Source organism: Pempheris klunzingeri, chromosome 11, assembly GCF_042242105.1.
Source record: "Pempheris klunzingeri isolate RE-2024b chromosome 11, fPemKlu1.hap1, whole genome shotgun sequence".
NCBI lineage: Eukaryota > Metazoa > Chordata > Actinopteri > Acropomatiformes > Pempheridae > Pempheris > Pempheris klunzingeri.
The window spans coordinates 18,182,831-18,200,873 of NC_092022.1; the positions used below are offsets into that span (position 1 = coordinate 18,182,831).

General features: G+C 41.4%; 1 protein-coding gene across 1 annotated transcript in view; it reads right to left on the minus strand.

Moving 5' to 3' along the window:
• The window catches only part of scube3 (signal peptide, CUB domain, EGF-like 3), a 69,568-nt gene that overhangs the window by 15,392 nt on the left and 36,133 nt on the right, over positions 1-18,043 (minus strand). Inside the window, exons 5-8 of the mRNA XM_070839522.1 lie at positions 11,450-11,596; positions 10,029-10,145; positions 5,189-5,236; positions 497-613 (exon numbers count right to left, since the gene is read on the minus strand). Of these exons, the coding sequence (XP_070695623.1) occupies positions 497-613; positions 5,189-5,236; positions 10,029-10,145; positions 11,450-11,596 (429 nt within the window). The remainder of the gene's footprint in view (positions 1-496; positions 614-5,188; positions 5,237-10,028; positions 10,146-11,449; positions 11,597-18,043) is intronic.

An 18,043-nucleotide genomic window follows, 5' to 3' on the forward strand; every position in this document is an offset into this window, starting at 1 on the left:
TGTTAGTGTAACATTACGAGCCATAGAAGGCTAACAGATTTCTCTCCCTGCTTTTCTGGAAAACTCTACTGACTGTCAGTAAGGTCTTTGTCTTCTAAGTCTCCTAATACAATTCTAAGTTTTATACTAATCTTTGGAATTTATTTAATTAGATATGATATAAAGAAAAAAACTTGCTACAGTGTGCAGGTTGCTTGAATTGAGAATGCTCTGCCAACACTTACAGAAAAGGACGATGGTAATGTAGTGCCAAAAAATTTCAAGGAAACTCATGGCATGACAAAATATTACTCAGAATATACAGCTGAAAAGCAGAAAATAGTTGGTAATTGGTGGCATCAATATGGATGCATACATTGTAGAGGGGGATGGGGGGTCAGCGTAAATAGCTTGATAACAGTCCATGTGAGCTCCAATGAGCCTGGCAACACGACAAGTGTGATATTAATTTGTTGACAGCTGGACAGGTGCAGTTTGATGCACGGTGATGCTTTACCTTTGCAGGTCTTGCGGTCTGGCTGCAGAGTGAAGCCAACAGGACAGCTGCAGCGGACTCCTGTCACTGAATCATGACATGTGCTATCACACCCGCCATTGTTCACTGCACAGGTCTCTGCAGGGAAACAAGCACTCACAGTCAGACAAACCCCACAGAAAAATACACAGTAGATGCTGTCTTGACCTACTTATTTCTCCCCATCAAAACAGCATACATGCACACTGGTTTTATGGTAAAAACTGGAAGGCACACATTCATTTTTTGCATCAAACAGAAGCAAAAAATAATAAGCAGAGGAGGCTTTCGGGTCCTCAGTAATACATAGAAACGAAGAGGAAACAAGAAAAGAGAGCAGCGTCATAAGTGCAGCAGCTGGACGTGATTAACAGTGAGAGAATTGAGGAGATGTTTGTTAATAATGAAAGAAGACAGTCAGTAGGAAATATTACAACCGACCAGGCCAAATATAGGGTTTCACACGTTTTTACGTTATGCTTTATGTGTGTCTGTGCTTGTGAACGGACATACGTGTGTGCATGTTTGCTTCTCTTTGGTCAAGGTGAATTACAACCTCTGCAAGTCCTTTGTACTGTGGGGCATCTGTCTCCCCTCCATCACGAGGGCAGAGGTTTGACTTCCAGACAGATACAGACAAAACCACCACTTTTTCCTGGTTCTGACAAAACCTTCAAGGCATTTTTGGGATAAAAAAGCAATTTCAGCAACCTGGCCCCTGTGTTGACTCGACTGATTTGAAAAAGGGAGAAAGTCACTCAAGACAGGATAGCTAGGGTCTCTTCTCAAGACAGTGACAAATTTCACCTAGACTTTCATTTTAAGCAACAGTACAGAAGAAATTTGCTCTAAAATAAGGGAAACTGGTGTGTGCCTCAATTGTTTTTGGCAGCTTTATAGGAAACCTCACACACTTCAGAGCAAAAACGAATAAAAAACACTTTTGTGACCTGGAATAATCACTTTAACTTGCTATAAGGCAACTGGTCATCCGCACAGCTCATCACTTCTCTCTAATGGACTGTAGGATTCTGGCTGGCAAAAAGAAGCCAACATAGCTGGGCTAGTCGAGGACTTTACACTGGCAAGATGATGGCTCACACGTGGCATTAAAGAGGGAATGCGGCCCCACTGGTTTTTTTATAGAGGACGAGGATCCCTTTGGGGAAACACCTAATCCTCCTCACTTAAATCTAAAACTGCACTGCCTGCAGCAGCCATAATGAAACTTTCTAAAGCTCTTTCTCCAAATAGAAAAAAAAAACTCAACTGTAGGCTGAAATTATGTATCAAAGCAAAACAGGTGCTTACACTGATGTAATTTTATGTTTTACAGCTGTTTCATAGACAGCAGCTCAGTGGATGTTGTTGCTGAAGGGGGAGCATGGTGTTTCAATATACTGGGACACCTTTCAGATACATATTAAAGAACAGGGGGTTGAATTAAAAAAATAACACTTGACAAAAAGGACTTTGATATTGCAAATACTGCTATAATGTTGGATTGTCTTAGGTTACATGACAATTACCAGTGTTTGTTAACTTGCACAGCTGTCAACTGTTTTCAACCTAAAATTATATGTACAGTGTTTGTCATCGTGTTTATAGTGAGACTATGTAACATTTGAAAAAAAAGTTTGAATTTCTAATCAATGAAACACCATTGCTGGAATCAATGCATTCAAGGCTTTTACAGCCGTATTTGGTCCGGTATAACCTGTAGCTTATGGTGGTTCAAGTAGCAAAGTAGAGCAAACTTTACATCTACATTGCTTTATGACTGACATTAGTGAGTCAGTTTGCTGACTTTGTTACTTTTCATTGTACTACTGTTACACTACAACTTAGCATGCTATATAACCCCAAAGAACTTGTGCCTTGAATCTAGTGTGGCGACTAAGCAAAAGTTGCAGAGTTTCTGAACATACATCTGAGTTGAAATCCTTTTTTGTGAGGTGTTTCCATTATTTTATTTATTCCCCTGTAGTTGGCAGAGCACAGTAATTCTGCCTCTGATCCTTTGCAGGGGGATGATAAGTCATGATGGGCGACAGGTTTCCAGTTAATACCCCGGCCCCAACCCAGGCTTGAGAGTGTAGCACTGTGGGTTCACATAATTGCAAAGTGTGAGCAGAGACGGTTGGCAGACGAGATGATAAGACAGTGTCAGGACATGCCTCCAAAACGCTTAGTCAGGCAGCCATCTCACCGAGCTGTAATGATCATGTGTTAAGAGAGCAAAGAAATATTTCTGACATTATGGTTTTGTGAAGACAGGGTAGAGACACACACTCTGGTATGTGTGTGGGTTTGTGTGTTTTGGATGCACACCAGCCACATCTACAGTGCACCAGGTTGGGACCCGCAATTACAGTAACAGTGGGCAGACTTTTGTAAATATTCTCCAATGTGATGTGTAGGGTGTTTGGTCTAATGTTGAGCCTCTACAGTATAAGTTTCATACAGAGAGGCTCAGACAGTGTACATAATCTTTTAACAGAAGCCACAGGATTTCTGGCTGTAGCACTTCTTGACTTAGATCAGAACTGTTGACAAGCAACCTCAATGCAACTTGTAATCAGCCTTTTATGATGACCGCAAACAAAATACGTGAACGGGTGAGTGGACAGAATTCACAAGGAGGAGGCACAAGGCAGAGTTTCCCTGTGTGCTGATCACCAGGAGTAGATAGCTACTGTGAAAAATATCTTTTAAAAAGAGAAAATACTGTGTTTTCTTGACCAAACAGCAAACATGCAGCTGGAGTAAAGTTACTCAGAAGGTGCAGTAGTTATCAGACAAAAACCCAACTAAAGCTCAGAGTGAATGCTCTCTCAATAACATAAACCACACTGTAAGAAACAGTTAGAACAGTTTGTTAATATCCTCTAGGGTTGCAACTGTGAAAGTAAACCATAGAGCTGGTTTCAGTATGGTACAGTAACACAGGAAATCATAGAGAAAAAAAACTAATAAAGGAGCTCTTGCTCCTAATATTTCTATTTCTGAGAACACAGAAACTAGGACACAAATCCTAAAATAGGTCAGACACTTATATTGTAGCATGTGGGGAAACTCAGTGTACATATAGTAATAACAACTAGTAACTTAAAACACTATTGTCTCACTTCTTACCTTGAGCAGGCTACTCCTCTGAGAACAAACCTCCTCCCTCAGTCTCTTACATGGTATAATTAAATCGTAAATCTCTTTGATGTATCAAGGTTTGATACATCCTCGCAGATTTATGAGTTTATTTTTCCTGGCATCTTTGCCATATCTATTTAAACACAGCTCATCCTGAAAATTGAGCCTAATAGCATTAGTGATATCAAGAGGCAAAAAGTTTCTATACTTTTTTCTCTCTTTTTCTTCACAATGTGCCCTATTGTTAATTTTACAGCAAATGCAGTGAAACAAATTACTTTTGGCCACCACATAGAGAAAGATACTAGACTGAAATAACATCGATTTATTCCTGGGAATTGATTATTTTAACATTTTAGGACCCACGATTACATGTGTATGAGGAAGCCAGTTCAGAGGGATTCTGTGTTTTATCTTTTGTATGAAGCAGCGCTGAATCATGGACACATTATTGGCTCCCTCACCAAAGCTAATAGGCCGTGATGATGGAGTTCAGGAACAACATGGCCAAGTGTTTGAAACAGTATAAGCTTAATTTCGCTCCATTCAGTCATATCAAAACACAAATAAAACCAAAGTCTTTGGTCTTCCTCTTAAAAGCCATCACAGTTAAATTGATGGTGTCTTGGACTTTTGACAAAGTTTACTTGCACTTGTACTAGTACACCCTTATTCAGTAGATCGATCATGCTGCAGTGGTGGAGGAACTATTCAAATACTACTAAAGTAAATGTACTCAAGGGTGAATGTAAAATACAAATAAAAGCCTTGCATTCTAAATGATCAAAAGTATCACAAGCCAAATGTACTTGGCACGTGTGAAAAATGAAACTACTCTTTCTGCAGTCCCTTGTGACTGATATATTACTATATATGACATTCTCAGATTTTACTTATATCATTATATCATATTATTAGCTATAGCTGGGAGAAGTGGACTACTTAATATACAGCACACAGTGGTTCCCAACCAAAGGGTCTTAACATAAAAGTGATGGGGTTATGATACAATTAATGGGGCAGGTTTCATTTTTTGGACTTCAGGAGTTACACAGTAAAAAGTACAATATTTCCCTCTGATTTATAGCAGAGGAAAAGTATTAAGTAGCAGAAAATGAAAGTATTTAAGTACGTCTCGTCTTAACTGTAGTTAAGTACAGTACTTGTACTGTCCACCACTGTCAAACTGACTGTGAGAGGGGAGATGGTTTTGACAAGAAAAATCTTATTTAGATACAGTATCTCTATCTCTTTATGTAACACTCTGTACTGCTGATCAGAGACTCCCTGTTTGCAGCTGTGTTTTGAAAAGGTGTGGTTTGACACGGGCAGCAGTTGTTATTGAGAGGGCATTCACAGAGGGAAGAGGAAGGTGGTGGTGGTGGGGGGGGGTCAGAGGTCAAGGGTCAGAAGGATGATGCCCCTGTGGGGAGGGGAAGGGCCTGATCAGTGTCTGCTAGGTTAGCTTCCTCTACTCCCCACACCCACAGACCCCCAGAGAGAGGAGTCAGAGGAACACATATTTACCATTGGGGAACAGCTGTGGGGCTGCCTGGGACTGGACACTCCTCTCCCCTGCATGCACGCGCACATCCACACACACGCACACATTGTAAAAACACCACTTTAGTTCTCTGTACACTTGAACCACACAGCATCCACGTGTTATATAAACCATGAGCATGTGCCAAGAACTAATCTGACGTGGTATATCCACCTTATTCCTATACCTCCATGACACCTTGTGTCAATTATGGGTGCGACCTCCAGGTGTCTTCCCTTTTCTTAGAGATTGTTGGGAAATGAACAATGCAGGAACACAGCCTGTCTCCCTTAAATGGGATAATGGCATCTACCACCAAGCAATGGGAGGACGACTTGAAGAAGTTGCCATTGATAATCTACAGGAACATATTTAGCTAAGATTTTCAATCCGTTGCTATTGACAGTGAACTGATGGACAATCTAAAGAGCTCTGACACTTATTGGTAACTCCCACAGTAATAAAGTTGGATACATTTTATTAAATGAAGTGGAACACACCCTTGTGTATTTAAAAGTTGAGACAATAGACATAATTGTAGCAGCTATTTTGGATTGATCTTCTTTTGATAAATGATGAATGGAAACCATGTTCACTGACAGGAACAATCCCTTCCCATAATCGGTTTATGGCCAACACTGTGCACATTAGCTAATGCTAAGCTAACTTAGTTTGTTACAGTTATCTGAAGCTGCTTGTTCAGGTTACATAGTAGAAGGCAGAGATATTATCACAGTAAACTGTTTATGGTTAAACTGACCTGCTGTCTTCCTACATTATTTATTTCCCAAAAAGTAGGTACCTGTAGCATACCGCTAACTCTCAGTGAAAGGAAAACTGGAGGTTGTGCCCATACTTCATGGGGCTAAGAATGAGGTGGATAGCGTGGATGAGAGAGGATCATCTCCCCTGAAATGACAGCAAACCTTATGATGTCCATTTATGTCCGCATGAGGCGATAATGACATGAGAATGACAGCATGTGTTTGCAATAGAAAAGACAGCCTCTTACTAGTAAACAACTGATGAAACAGCAGTGATTATTTTCCAAATCCAAACAACAAACCGATCCTGACAGGTCCTTGTCTAAAATGAAAGGGGTGACATCTCAAGGGAAAAGTGTTACCTCGCAACATGCAGTCATGCAAATAAATAATCCACACAGTGTGGACAAAGTGCAGTTTTGTTTTGCGTGTGAGATGAGGCTTTTGCTAGTTAGTACGAGCGCTGCAAGCCTTGACAGACAGAGCAAGTGGTGGTTAGTGCTGCAAGCTGAAAGACAGGGACAGCCAGATTCATGTCTTTGTGGTGTCTTTTATGGTAAGATCATTTCAGAATTGTGTTAGGGTGTTACTGTAAGTCGAGCACTGTCAGTGGCCCAGCTGTACAATTTATGTGCTGCCACTAATAAATAGTTTCAGAAAGCATTAATCTAATTTTGTTTTTGCCAATGACTTATGTGACTTTTAATTGATTGTGCTTTTAATTCAATGTAACTAGCCAAATTTGCCAAGTGAATCCCACTTCCAAGGTCCACTGACTGTATATTTAGCTTTACACTAGACTACAAGGCACGCCTTTAATATGGAGGTCATGTGCCCTCATCCATGATGCAGCTGAGGTGACAGGTTGGACCATTAATCGACTAAATGGAACGAGGTCTGCAATAAGAACTGCCATGTTTATCCCTACAATATTTCAGTTATGTTTCAAAAACATTATTTCTGAAAAAAAAAATTACCTTCAATCCCTGTAATTCAAGCATGTGTGCTCTGAATTGGTCATTCTGACATCCGCAGGGCTCCAAGCTCTTTGGAGGTGCCAGTTAAAGAAGCAGAAGCTAAGCTCTGACAGTGACAAATCAACACCACAAATCATGCAAGTTTACATTGACTGCCATAGTTTGACCAACGTGTTCAATCCCAACATGCAGCACTCAGAAAAACAGATTGTCAACAGCTAGAGGACAGAACACTGTGAGATACATCTGAACGCACCAGCATAAATGCACAGACCACCCGAAATAAGTGCTCAGTGTGTTTATGTTATGGGCATATGCATGTAGACTACATGTGTTTACATGCATGTGCTGCATGCATGCTGGATATGTACTGTATGTTTGTGTGCTTGTTTGTGTAGCTTTCTGTTTATATTATAAAATGCATCTCTCTTGCTCTCTCTCTCTCTGTGTGTAAGTGTGTGTGTTTGCGTGTGTGTCTGGCATAGTGTAGCCAACTCTTCAAATGATTGAACTCCAGAGCATGTCTGCATCTGCCTGCTATTTGTGAATGTTTATGATTTGCTGTGCTAGCAGCATGAATGCTTCCACATGATGGCTGCTTCTTTCTGATACCTGAACTGACTTGATACACAGACATGTTATGCACAAATAAACCTGAGTTTGTTCAGACCCTTTCAGTCAATAAATCTGACTTTAAAGTTTGAGTAGATGATTGAACAAATATCTTTAGTGTGTGTGCTTGTGTGTATGAATGAGAGAGAACAGTCCCTTTGTGCCATCCAGAAAAGCTCTGTTGACACTAGAAATCCCACCTACAGTATGTAAGGTATCAAGAGAGGTGAGATAGGAAGGATACAGAACCAACACTTACAAACAAAGCAGCATGTGGCGCATTATTACAGAATGCACGACCAAGCCTGGGTGAGGAGAGACGCCACAAAATAAATGAAAATGTGGCAGAATATGTATGAAACACCCCACAAGATGGATTGAACAGTGAAGCTAGAGCATACCGACAGAGCTCGTCAGACTAACGAGAAAGCCACTGACAAGGCAAAAGGTTTTTTCTAATCATGTGCCATGTTCTTTTTGGATGGAGTACACAAAGACTCAATGAATCATAAATGTTTCCAAATCAATAGTGAGGCTAAACAGGAGTGTATTTTCACTTTGAGTGGTTGCTATGGATACCCTCTACACTCCATACATCAGTAACTATTTCCGAATGCTGTGGCTGAAAAGTAATTATCACTACGTGCCATGCAGACAGTGTGTAAAAATACAACAACCCCAGTAAGCCATTTTTATCTTGCCTGTGACATTTAAGACTATTTGAAACTTAATTCAGGATTAGAATATGAGTTCTTGGTTCCAAGAGAAACCATTTGTTTTAAGCTTTGAAATAAATAAGAATTACATTTCTTTCTTTGAGCAGGTAGCTGTTGCATATTTTAAGGTATATTTATCAAAAACAATAATAATTCTTTGCCAGAGGGATAAGGTTGTTGTACTTAAACCTGGCACACCAACTTCAAACATCAGTTTACACTTATGCAGCTTTTAAAGTTACATGAAAAAAAACAACCACAGTTTCAGTATGCATTGCTTTTGAAAACTTTCTTATGGTGGAAACCCTACACAGTTGCAGCCCTGGTGCACAGTAGTGGTGCCTCACTGAAGGTCTTCCAACGTTCTTGTCACTCACTCTCCATCAGTGGTTCATTTGGCAGATTGTTTGTTTTATTGAGGTTTTATTAACTAATAGAGTGCCTGGGAGAAGGAGCGCCCCCGTGTCGACCACAGAGCAGCCCTCCCTCCACCTCTGTAACCCCAGACTCTGAGGGGGAAATCAGAGATTTTAACTGGCTGACTGCTTCCTAATCTGGCACACCAAATGTGCATTTGCACTGCCTTGGGAACAAGAAAGGCTAAGACATATAATTTGGTTGCGGTCAAATTTGTGGCGTCCCCCTGGCCTAGCAGGGTACAGCAATAATGATAGGTTGGCTGACCAGACCTTGACATAGGTCTGGCTCTCATCAGGGCTGCGGTAATAAAGGGGATCCAGAAACACTGAGCTAATCAGCCGCTACCCAAACCAAGCTCTCAAACTTAACAGCCACGGAAACCGAGCAACCACCTCACCAGTCTGCTCCGCAGGCGTAGCTTTTAATTCTATTACTATGTTTGTCTTCCTGACAATAAAAATATGGCCTATCCAACTCACAGAGGCATCCATTAGAAACCCAGATTACTAACGCCGCAAAGTACATGCAGGTTTAAACGGGTTTGCACTGTACACAGAAACTATTAATGACACTTAAGTTAAAGAGGTGAATAAAATAAAGGCCTGTCTGCAGTAATGGTCAGTCTCAAATTTACACCTGACCAACTTTATTGGCAATGTTTCATGATTCCTGAGGAAATTCTGCGGCGCTAAACGAAATCTGTGCACGTTCATCGAGACATGTGCTTTGACTCTACTGCACCTGCAGGTCCCATCTGATGGGAAACTGCCCTTCAGAACGGTTCAATATGCTTGAGTAGCTGAATGATTTTTACTCAACTTAAGTCAACTGAGGCAAACACTGATAAATGCCAGTGGAAGGTTAGGTCAGGTGTGTGAGTTAATCCGCAATGGGAAGCAGCAGAGGAATTGACCCAAAGGCTAATAGAAGGTGTGTGTCTGACTGCATGGCTGAGACAGAGTGGAATAGGGAGAGCTGTTGCACAGTGTCCAGAGAAGAGGAGGAGGACGAGGAGGAGGAAGAGAAGACCAAAGCAGATGCAGGGACTAAGAGGTTACTGGAGCAGCAGCAGCAGCAGCAGAGGGGATAGCGCAGTGGGTGGCAGCCTTTCGTCCTTGTGTGTCACAGATCAAGAGAGAGGGCTCAGGCTCACAGCTACTGTAACAAGGCCTGTTTTTCAACTTGCATGTTATCACTATAAAGTTAATTTCAAACGGTAATTAAATTTGCTGTCGGAAATTGGGTGCTGAGTTAACTGTTTGTGGTTCTACATTTTCTCTTTCAAAAGCCATTATTTCTTGCCCATGGTAGTTGTACTGGGGCGAGATGACTCACCTACACAAGTCTTTCCATCGTTGTGCAGGACGAACTTCATGTGGCATGAACACTTGGGGCCGTGGTCTGTCTCCTCGCAGATGTGCTGGCAACCCCCATTACCATAGTTACACGTCACTATCAGAGAGCACAAAGTTAAGATAAACTGTAGATAAAGAATAACACACATTTTTTTCTTTAAGAATTTTTGGGCCATTATGTGCCTTTCATCTTATTTTTATCTTATGTAGAAAGAAGACATGCTGCACAAAAAGTGTCATGGTAATGATTGGATTAACAAGGTTACAACTCGCTCTCATCATTTTCACAGTATGGAAATGTGCTGAAAAATGTCTCAAATTACTGTGCTGAAGATGTGTATCGGTGTTAGCAAAAATCCTACATTTTCATTGCTCATAATATGAAGATGGGCATTCCTTAATTTAGGTATTCACTGCCTAAGCCACTGAATTAGTATTAATCACTACCATGGCTTTATTCATTCATTATGGAGGAGCTGAGTGGTCACATTTTTAAACTCTCCAACAGATGATTAGGTGGCCTTGAGCAAGAGGCTCAACTTACTTATTGTAAGTCACTCTGGATAAGAGCATCAGCCTACAAGCCACTAAAACAGTATACATTTTAATGCATTGAATTAATTCTGCAGTGTGGGCACACAAACTTTAGGTGGGTACATTTTTCATAATTTATGACATTTCTTACATAAATGGTACAAGACTAATGTCAGTTATACATGAATGATTAGAAGAGTACGATTTCTGGTATAAGTATGCGTGTTCATGTGCATGTCTTTAAGTGCAAATACATTTATGTGCTGGCGGGCTAAGGGAGCATTAACCTTGGCACTTTTAACACACCTGTGATGACAGAGTGAAAAAGAGCATGAGCGAGCCGAGGCTTCCACCGCCATCCTGTCTGCACCCTACCATCCCAGCGCCTTTTGCCCTTTTCCTGGGCTGTCACAGAAAAACTATAGAATAACACTTCTCCAATCCTTATCCAAACACAGACAAATCCCCCATCAGCCCTGGCCCCAGCTCTGACAGGATGATCTCCGTTGCACAGCAACAGGAAGTGTGCGCTGTCCATCAGAGCCGTCCCCTTCGAGTAACCTCCACAGTTGCCCTGGTTGTGTAAATGATGACTCTTTGACTCTTTATCTGATAAACATGTTTTTCTTTGCGAGGGCTATTTAGAAGATTAGTCACAGCTTGGTAATGTAATGTAGATGTTAGTAGCCTACTTCAAATCTTTTGGAAAGCATTTGTGGAAGGAGTCCAATTATCCATCATCAGCACGTTTCCAACCCCAATCACCTTTTCATGAGAAGCCTATAAATCCTCCCTCTGGTGTGTTTCCCAGTGTGAGTGTGTTTCTTTCACGGAGGGGGAACTATACTTCAGGCTGACATGACTTACATTTGCAGTCCTTCATGTTACGGGTGAGCTGGAATCCAGGTCGACACTCACAGGAGATGCCACCCTTCTGCGTTTCTCTACAGATGTGCGCACAGCCGTGATTCTTGTCCATGCAGGTGGGTCCCTCCTTTGCGCCGTCTGGTTGCACTGTAAAGGAAACAGCGAGACCAGGAGAGAGAGTTTATCTCTTACCTGCCACACAGATTACACTACACAATCCAAAAAAACATTCAGCAAACAAACAGTTTAAATTAGTTATCATCATGCTCATAAGAGGAGTTATGCATGCTCAAATGCCTGTCACGCATTCTGACCCTCAGTCACATACTGTATGTGCCTACCACTGGTGACTGACATGCCCAGTAGCCCTTTACAGAGATTCAAGTACTTGTTGGAACATGCTTGCTCTGCTGCGACTATAAAAAGGAGGCTGCCTTCAGAAAGAATAAAACTCCCAGCAGGAGCTGATCCTGTAGACCTGTAATTTTAATTGAGGTAATCCCCCGAAAAGAAAAGAAACACAATGGGAAAAAAATAACTCTGTTAAATTCTCACTGCAAAGACTGAGATCAGAGGGGGCTGCACTCAAATAAAGGTGTCATTTCATGAGTCATCAAGGTTGAAGCAGGGTGAAGAATGAGACAAACCTCTATAAACATACACAAGATATTACTGAAAAAAGCAATTTAATTATTCAAAGCTTTTCTAAACATGGCACAAAAGATGCATCATTTCTGTGTAAGGTATAAATGCTTAATGAAGAGGTAAAACAGACACCTGGCATGCATTTGCATGACCTGAGACCCTCATGTCATGAATTATTACATAAATTACTGCAGTGCTACCTTTACCCTGCACTGTAATAACACTGCTGCCTTCACGGGAGAAGAGTGATATATGAGTTATTCGTTGTGAAACCCTGCCATCACTACAGATACAGTGTCAAACGCCGACTCTCGGGTTCATTAAAAACCAAACATATCTCCCTCCTTTTCCTTCTCTTCTAGCAAACAGGGAGGCAGTGAGCAAGAAGACATCTCCATTAATGTCTCATTAAACTTGCTGTCGCACTGAAGAGTGTTTGGAGGTCTAACTTCCTTAATTAGCCAACTTTTTTGCTGCAAATTTAAGCATTTGCATATGTGTGTGGAAATGTCAACACCTAGTAAAGCTTATACAACCTTATGCACTCTTCCTCTTAAGTCCAAATGTAGTGTGTCAGTCTTGACAACCGTGTGCTGTCGCACCGTTTCTATGTTCCTGCCTCGAGGGTTATGAGCAGGAAACAACCTCAGCTTGACAGAAACGGATTTTCAAATCATTCTAACCTTAATTGCTTATTCATGTACTTTAACTCCTGCAACCATAGCCTCCTTTAACTATGCCCTCTTGTTTTCCACATGTTTTGCCAAGAACTCAACCTGCCCTTTTATGTATTTCCACTCGTGGCTGAAATCTATTTTGAGTCTTTCAGTCTTTTTAAGACTTCAAGGAGCTGACAATGCGAGTGTGACAGACATTTCTGACCTCCTGGTTAAATACTTTCCATCACTTTAAGTCTGTCAACAAGTGTCACAAGGTCATACAATCCTCTCAGACCTTCCTGCCAGAGCTCTTGTCGTTCTTGCAGACAGGGGTGAGCAATCAGACACTAACTGCAGCAACAGCACTCCCCTCCCCACAAAGACTGAGCACTGAACAAACACTGGGCTAGCGCTTCAGCTCTGAAGGGAAAAGGGTATGGCAGGACTAACTCAAGTGACCATGAATAAGCAGCAGCAGAGCAGCTGCTGTAAAGTGCTACTGATTTCACAGCAATTCGTGTGGATATTTAAGTAGGATGTGGAATTCAGTGGTTCCTTTCCTTGGCTTTGTGTCTATCTGACACCTGAACAAGAAACAGACATCTAAGACTTTAACAGAAGATTGAATTTCCAACTAAGTAACCCTAATAGACTAAAGATTACAGACTAAGAATGCATTATACATCCCAAACCTCACTTCACTTCCCTTTATTTCCATGCAGCTCCCTCTACCTGAATGCTACAGACCCATCCATCAATAACATGTGGGGCTGGGGCCAGGACCTAGGCCTTCATCTCTCTGAGGACCAATAAAAGCCAAAGTGTTGACACAAAGGCCCTTTTCTCCACGCCAGGCCCAGCTATCATCCAGTGTGCAGTTTCTCAAAACTAGCTGCCAAAGGCCTTCAGTTTTTATCATTACTAAATAATGGGAAGAAGAAAGAAAAACTTCCTTTAATAAGGAGGTGGAAGGCAAAGTGAGGGGGAGAGGGGTAAAGAAAAAAACATGTGATTATATGTGCCATGATCCACTAAAACAATCTGCTGATCAATAAAACAAAATCCTATATGAAGTAACAAATAAAAAGTATTACAGACCACTTTATGGGCAAAGAAGTGGACAGGAAATAGATGCAGTTGTGGTAAAAAGGGAACACTGCAATTAACCAAGAAAACAAGCGGTAGTGATCCCTTTGCAAAGGAGCCACAACTTTATCCTCCCAGGACAGGTCGTGACCTCTGTACACAACATTAAGAGGTGATGCTGTTGCCAGAAGCCAATAAATCCCTTTCTCGTCCTGCACACTAGGTAATAGCATATGTGTTAAAGGATTAGTTTGACATTTGGGGACATGTGTTTAATTGCTTTCTTGTTGAAAGTTAGATGAAAACATTGAAACCACTCTCTAAAACCACAATAGGCAACAATCAACGTTAAAAAAAAATCTTTAGTTATTATTTAAAGAGTATTAAGAGTTTAACAGTCAAAACTAATTTGGACTTTAATCAGGTTGGTTTGGGTGTTGGTTAGTGTGTTATGGACATCACCTTTTTCTAACTGAAAACAAGTGGAGTGAAAAAAACAGAAATGACCAAAACTGTTCCTAATTTTGCAAGAAACAGATTTCTCAATCAAAAAGTTCATTGAGAATGCACTTGAAGACAAGACCTATTAACGATCAATATGTTTGTGACCCACAGGTCGTGTTGAGCATGCTTAAAATGTATACACTTCCTATTCTTCCGTAAAGAAACTACAACACGCTTCTTGGCGAAAAAGTGACTACACTAAATAATTTTTCAATCTGTTGACACTGAATCAACTTGTGTGTCTGTCTGTGTCTGTGAGTCCGTGGAACAGAGTAATATGTGAGACTAGCTGCAGCACCTGCAGGACATGGCATTATGTGCAAGTCACATCAGCTGCCTCTCTAAAACCCAGCAGGTCACGACAACAGGAAAAAAAACAAAGGTACGTAAGGATTTACTGATGACGGCAACTCCTGTGGGCAAGTCAGTCTAAATGGATAGCTGTGTAGAGAGATTGATTGGAGCTCAAATCACTATCTAAGCCAGTGGCTGGCAATTTTAAACTCTATAGCTTGTGAGCTACGAATGAACAAGCGGTTTCCCAGAATCAGATCAGCTCATACTGCTCTGCAAAAAATCTACTTGAAATATATTTTCTGACACAATAAAACATCGAAAAAAAGGGATTCTTTTGGACCATATACTTAGTGCTTCAGCCTCTGTCTGATTGTCGTTTTGAGTTAAAACCTGCCTACCAAGGCAACAAACAATGTTAACTTTCCAACTGCAGGGTATGAGTTTTAACATGATATGAGGAACTGCGCAACAAAAGAAAAGTTAACATGGGTGCTCCAGCTAAGATGCTGACTTCTGTGATCCTTGAACAAAGGATCCAAGGAGGCCATAAGTTCTTCAACATAGCGCTGCAAGTTCTCTTAAACCTGAGAACCATGTAGTGGAGAGACTGAAACAATGGGTCTGAAGTACTGGAAGGCATGCCAAGGGTTTATAGTCTGCTCTGAGTGCTTGGGGGAGTAAAAAGGGGGCTCATGGTCCATGCAGAGCTGCTGTCATATGTCCCAGAGGGGAGACGGTCCCCTCTTTGCTGAACGCTGGCTGGAGAACATTAAGCAGCAAGCTAGTGTTGGTTGGTTACAAACTGAAAAGAAGGGGCCTAAGCATGGAGCCACCACACTATTAAAGCAACATTCCTTCCTCTTAGATAATGGGCCCTTAAAAGTTTTAATAGGAGGATAAAAATGTCAGTGCATGAAAAGGAGAATGGGAAAGGAGCTGAACTGGATTGGGTTGGGCTGAGCTGCAACGCAGATGGTCAGACAGAGCAACAGGGCAGCCAGTCGGTCAAGAAAGTAACTCTTCCCCAATGACTCCATTCGCAGACAGCAGAGAGAATCCATCCAAGTGCTACTGTTTGGTCTGTTGTGCAAGCACTGATTTTCTCCAGCTCCCCAAGGCCTTGTTGAGGCTGCTCATTTCACTTTTTGAGAAAGGAGCCACTGAAAGAATACACAACCGGAAAATGGAAAAGGCAGTATTCTAGATGGACACATATCAATGCCTAAGTGCTTAATATACAACTTTTATTAAGATATTGTGCTCCTGAGATTGACACAAAGCACATACAGTGGGAGCATAGGCTCCAAAACAAGTAAAGCTTAGTTTTCTGATTGATTTCTCATAAGCTGGTTGAAATATACATTAAGTGGGTACTTTGGGTAAAATTGACAAACATACAGTAGATATGCCTGTGAAAGATACTTGAGATTTGCTTGGATTTCTACTACATTGTGTGTAACCCCAATGGTACACAAACTTGTGTATTGTGGAAACTGTGTGTGCACACAGGTACAATATACTTGCATTAATGTATGCGTATGCATTGACACACAGGTGTATTTGCATAATGTATGCATGTTGCATGCTCATTTGTGTGCATCTGCCCATCTGTGTCACAGACAGTTCTGCAGCACCTGCTGGGGACGTGCCACTCTCTCCTTCACTCCTCTTCTCATTCTATCAAGGTCACCTCACTGTGCAGTCCCATAGGAGCCTCCTCCTCCCCACAGAACAGACAACACAGCAGCAGAGCAAAGCCGAACTTTCTTTAATAAAGAGATACAAAAGATATGTGATACAGTATGTTATTACAGAGCCGCATTCTTCCCAAAATCAAAGGGAGAGGCAGCTGAAGAAGGCATCTGTCTCTGCAGAGCTCAGTCTGGCCCTCTGGTTAAAGCCATGACAGCCAAGTGTTAGTGGAAAAACCCCACTGGCATTCAGGCAGTCCGCAGCAGCATGCTGGGCCGGCCAGCTTAGAGATGGCCTTCAACAAACCCACGAGCAAAAGGGATGCCCGTCTCAAATGAGGTATGGAGAATTCAGTGGCAAGGCAGCCAACAGTTGCTAAAGCCCAAGCCACTGATGTATATTTGCTTAAGGGTGGGGGTAAAAGGGGTGGGGGCATGGGTAAAGTCTTGGTAAAGTCTGGACAAAGAGGGAACATCAGGGAAGATAATGTAGGAGAGAGAGGGAGGGAGGAGGAGAACAAATGAGGGATGGACAGAAAAAGACAAGCGGGACAGGAAAGTGTCCCGTATGTCCTTCGTGTCTGCTGCTGGACAAACGGGAGAGACTTAATAGGTAGCGATGGGAGCACAAGGCGTTCCCTTCGCTCCACTTCCCTAGTATAGGAAAAGAGCCTGGTTATACGGTTGGGCTGCAGAGCAATGGAGCAGCGATTTCCGCACTTGTAAAAACAGTTCTGTGGCCAATACACAGACAGGCAGGCCTGCTGAGAACCAACGGGGGAACATGTAAGAACCATGTCGGCTTCTAGCACAGACAGACAACCACACAGCACAGGACGTGAACATACATAAAAATCCATAAAATGTCTTTTCACAAAAACAAATAGTCATATATTTGACTTTTCAATTTTAAACATTGCATCATTGGAATGACGACAACTGGCTCTTTAGCACAACATTACTTCATGAAATTAAAATGTATAATAGTCTGCTAAATGGATATTTGAAGAAAGAAAGTAGGTTATTTTATCCATTTAGGATAAGAAAAAACAACAATAAAACAGGGTTCAATGACCCCATGTCTGATTTCATACAGAAGGAATGTCATGGCTAGAAAACTAACTGAGAATATGATGTGACCATTTATTATGGATTTGATCGCATTTATTGGAAAATTCCTTGCACTGCTGCAGTTCTGGCCAGCAGAGGAAACATATCCTGAAGTCAACATGCCATGGTCTGCATCTAAATGTCATAACAGAACGTGTCTGAAACTGCCTTGAGCAGGATTAAATTGAGTTGTGTGCTTGTGTGCGTGCGTGATTATGTCCATCATGCCCATTGTGTTCATATTTGAATTTGAAAGAGTGAGAGAGACAGAGAAGACATTGGCTTCACATTGGGTAACAACCCCTTTGGGAAGCTAATGAAAGCTGTAAACACAGGAAGAGGTTCTCATTGACAAAGTAAACATTTCCTGGAAAGACAAGGCCTACTGTACAGAAAAGGGGCAATGCTTGTATCTACAGTCAGGTGACAAATAACAGTGAGGATATTTTTGAGGAGGAAATTATTATAGCATTTGTTCTAAACTGCTAAAAAAAGAAGATGTTGCGTTTGGAAACCATGATTTACACATTAAATCGAACTTTTGAATTTAATTGTCACTTTTCTGTTTAAAAATTCCAAAAATGGGATACAATATTTTTTGC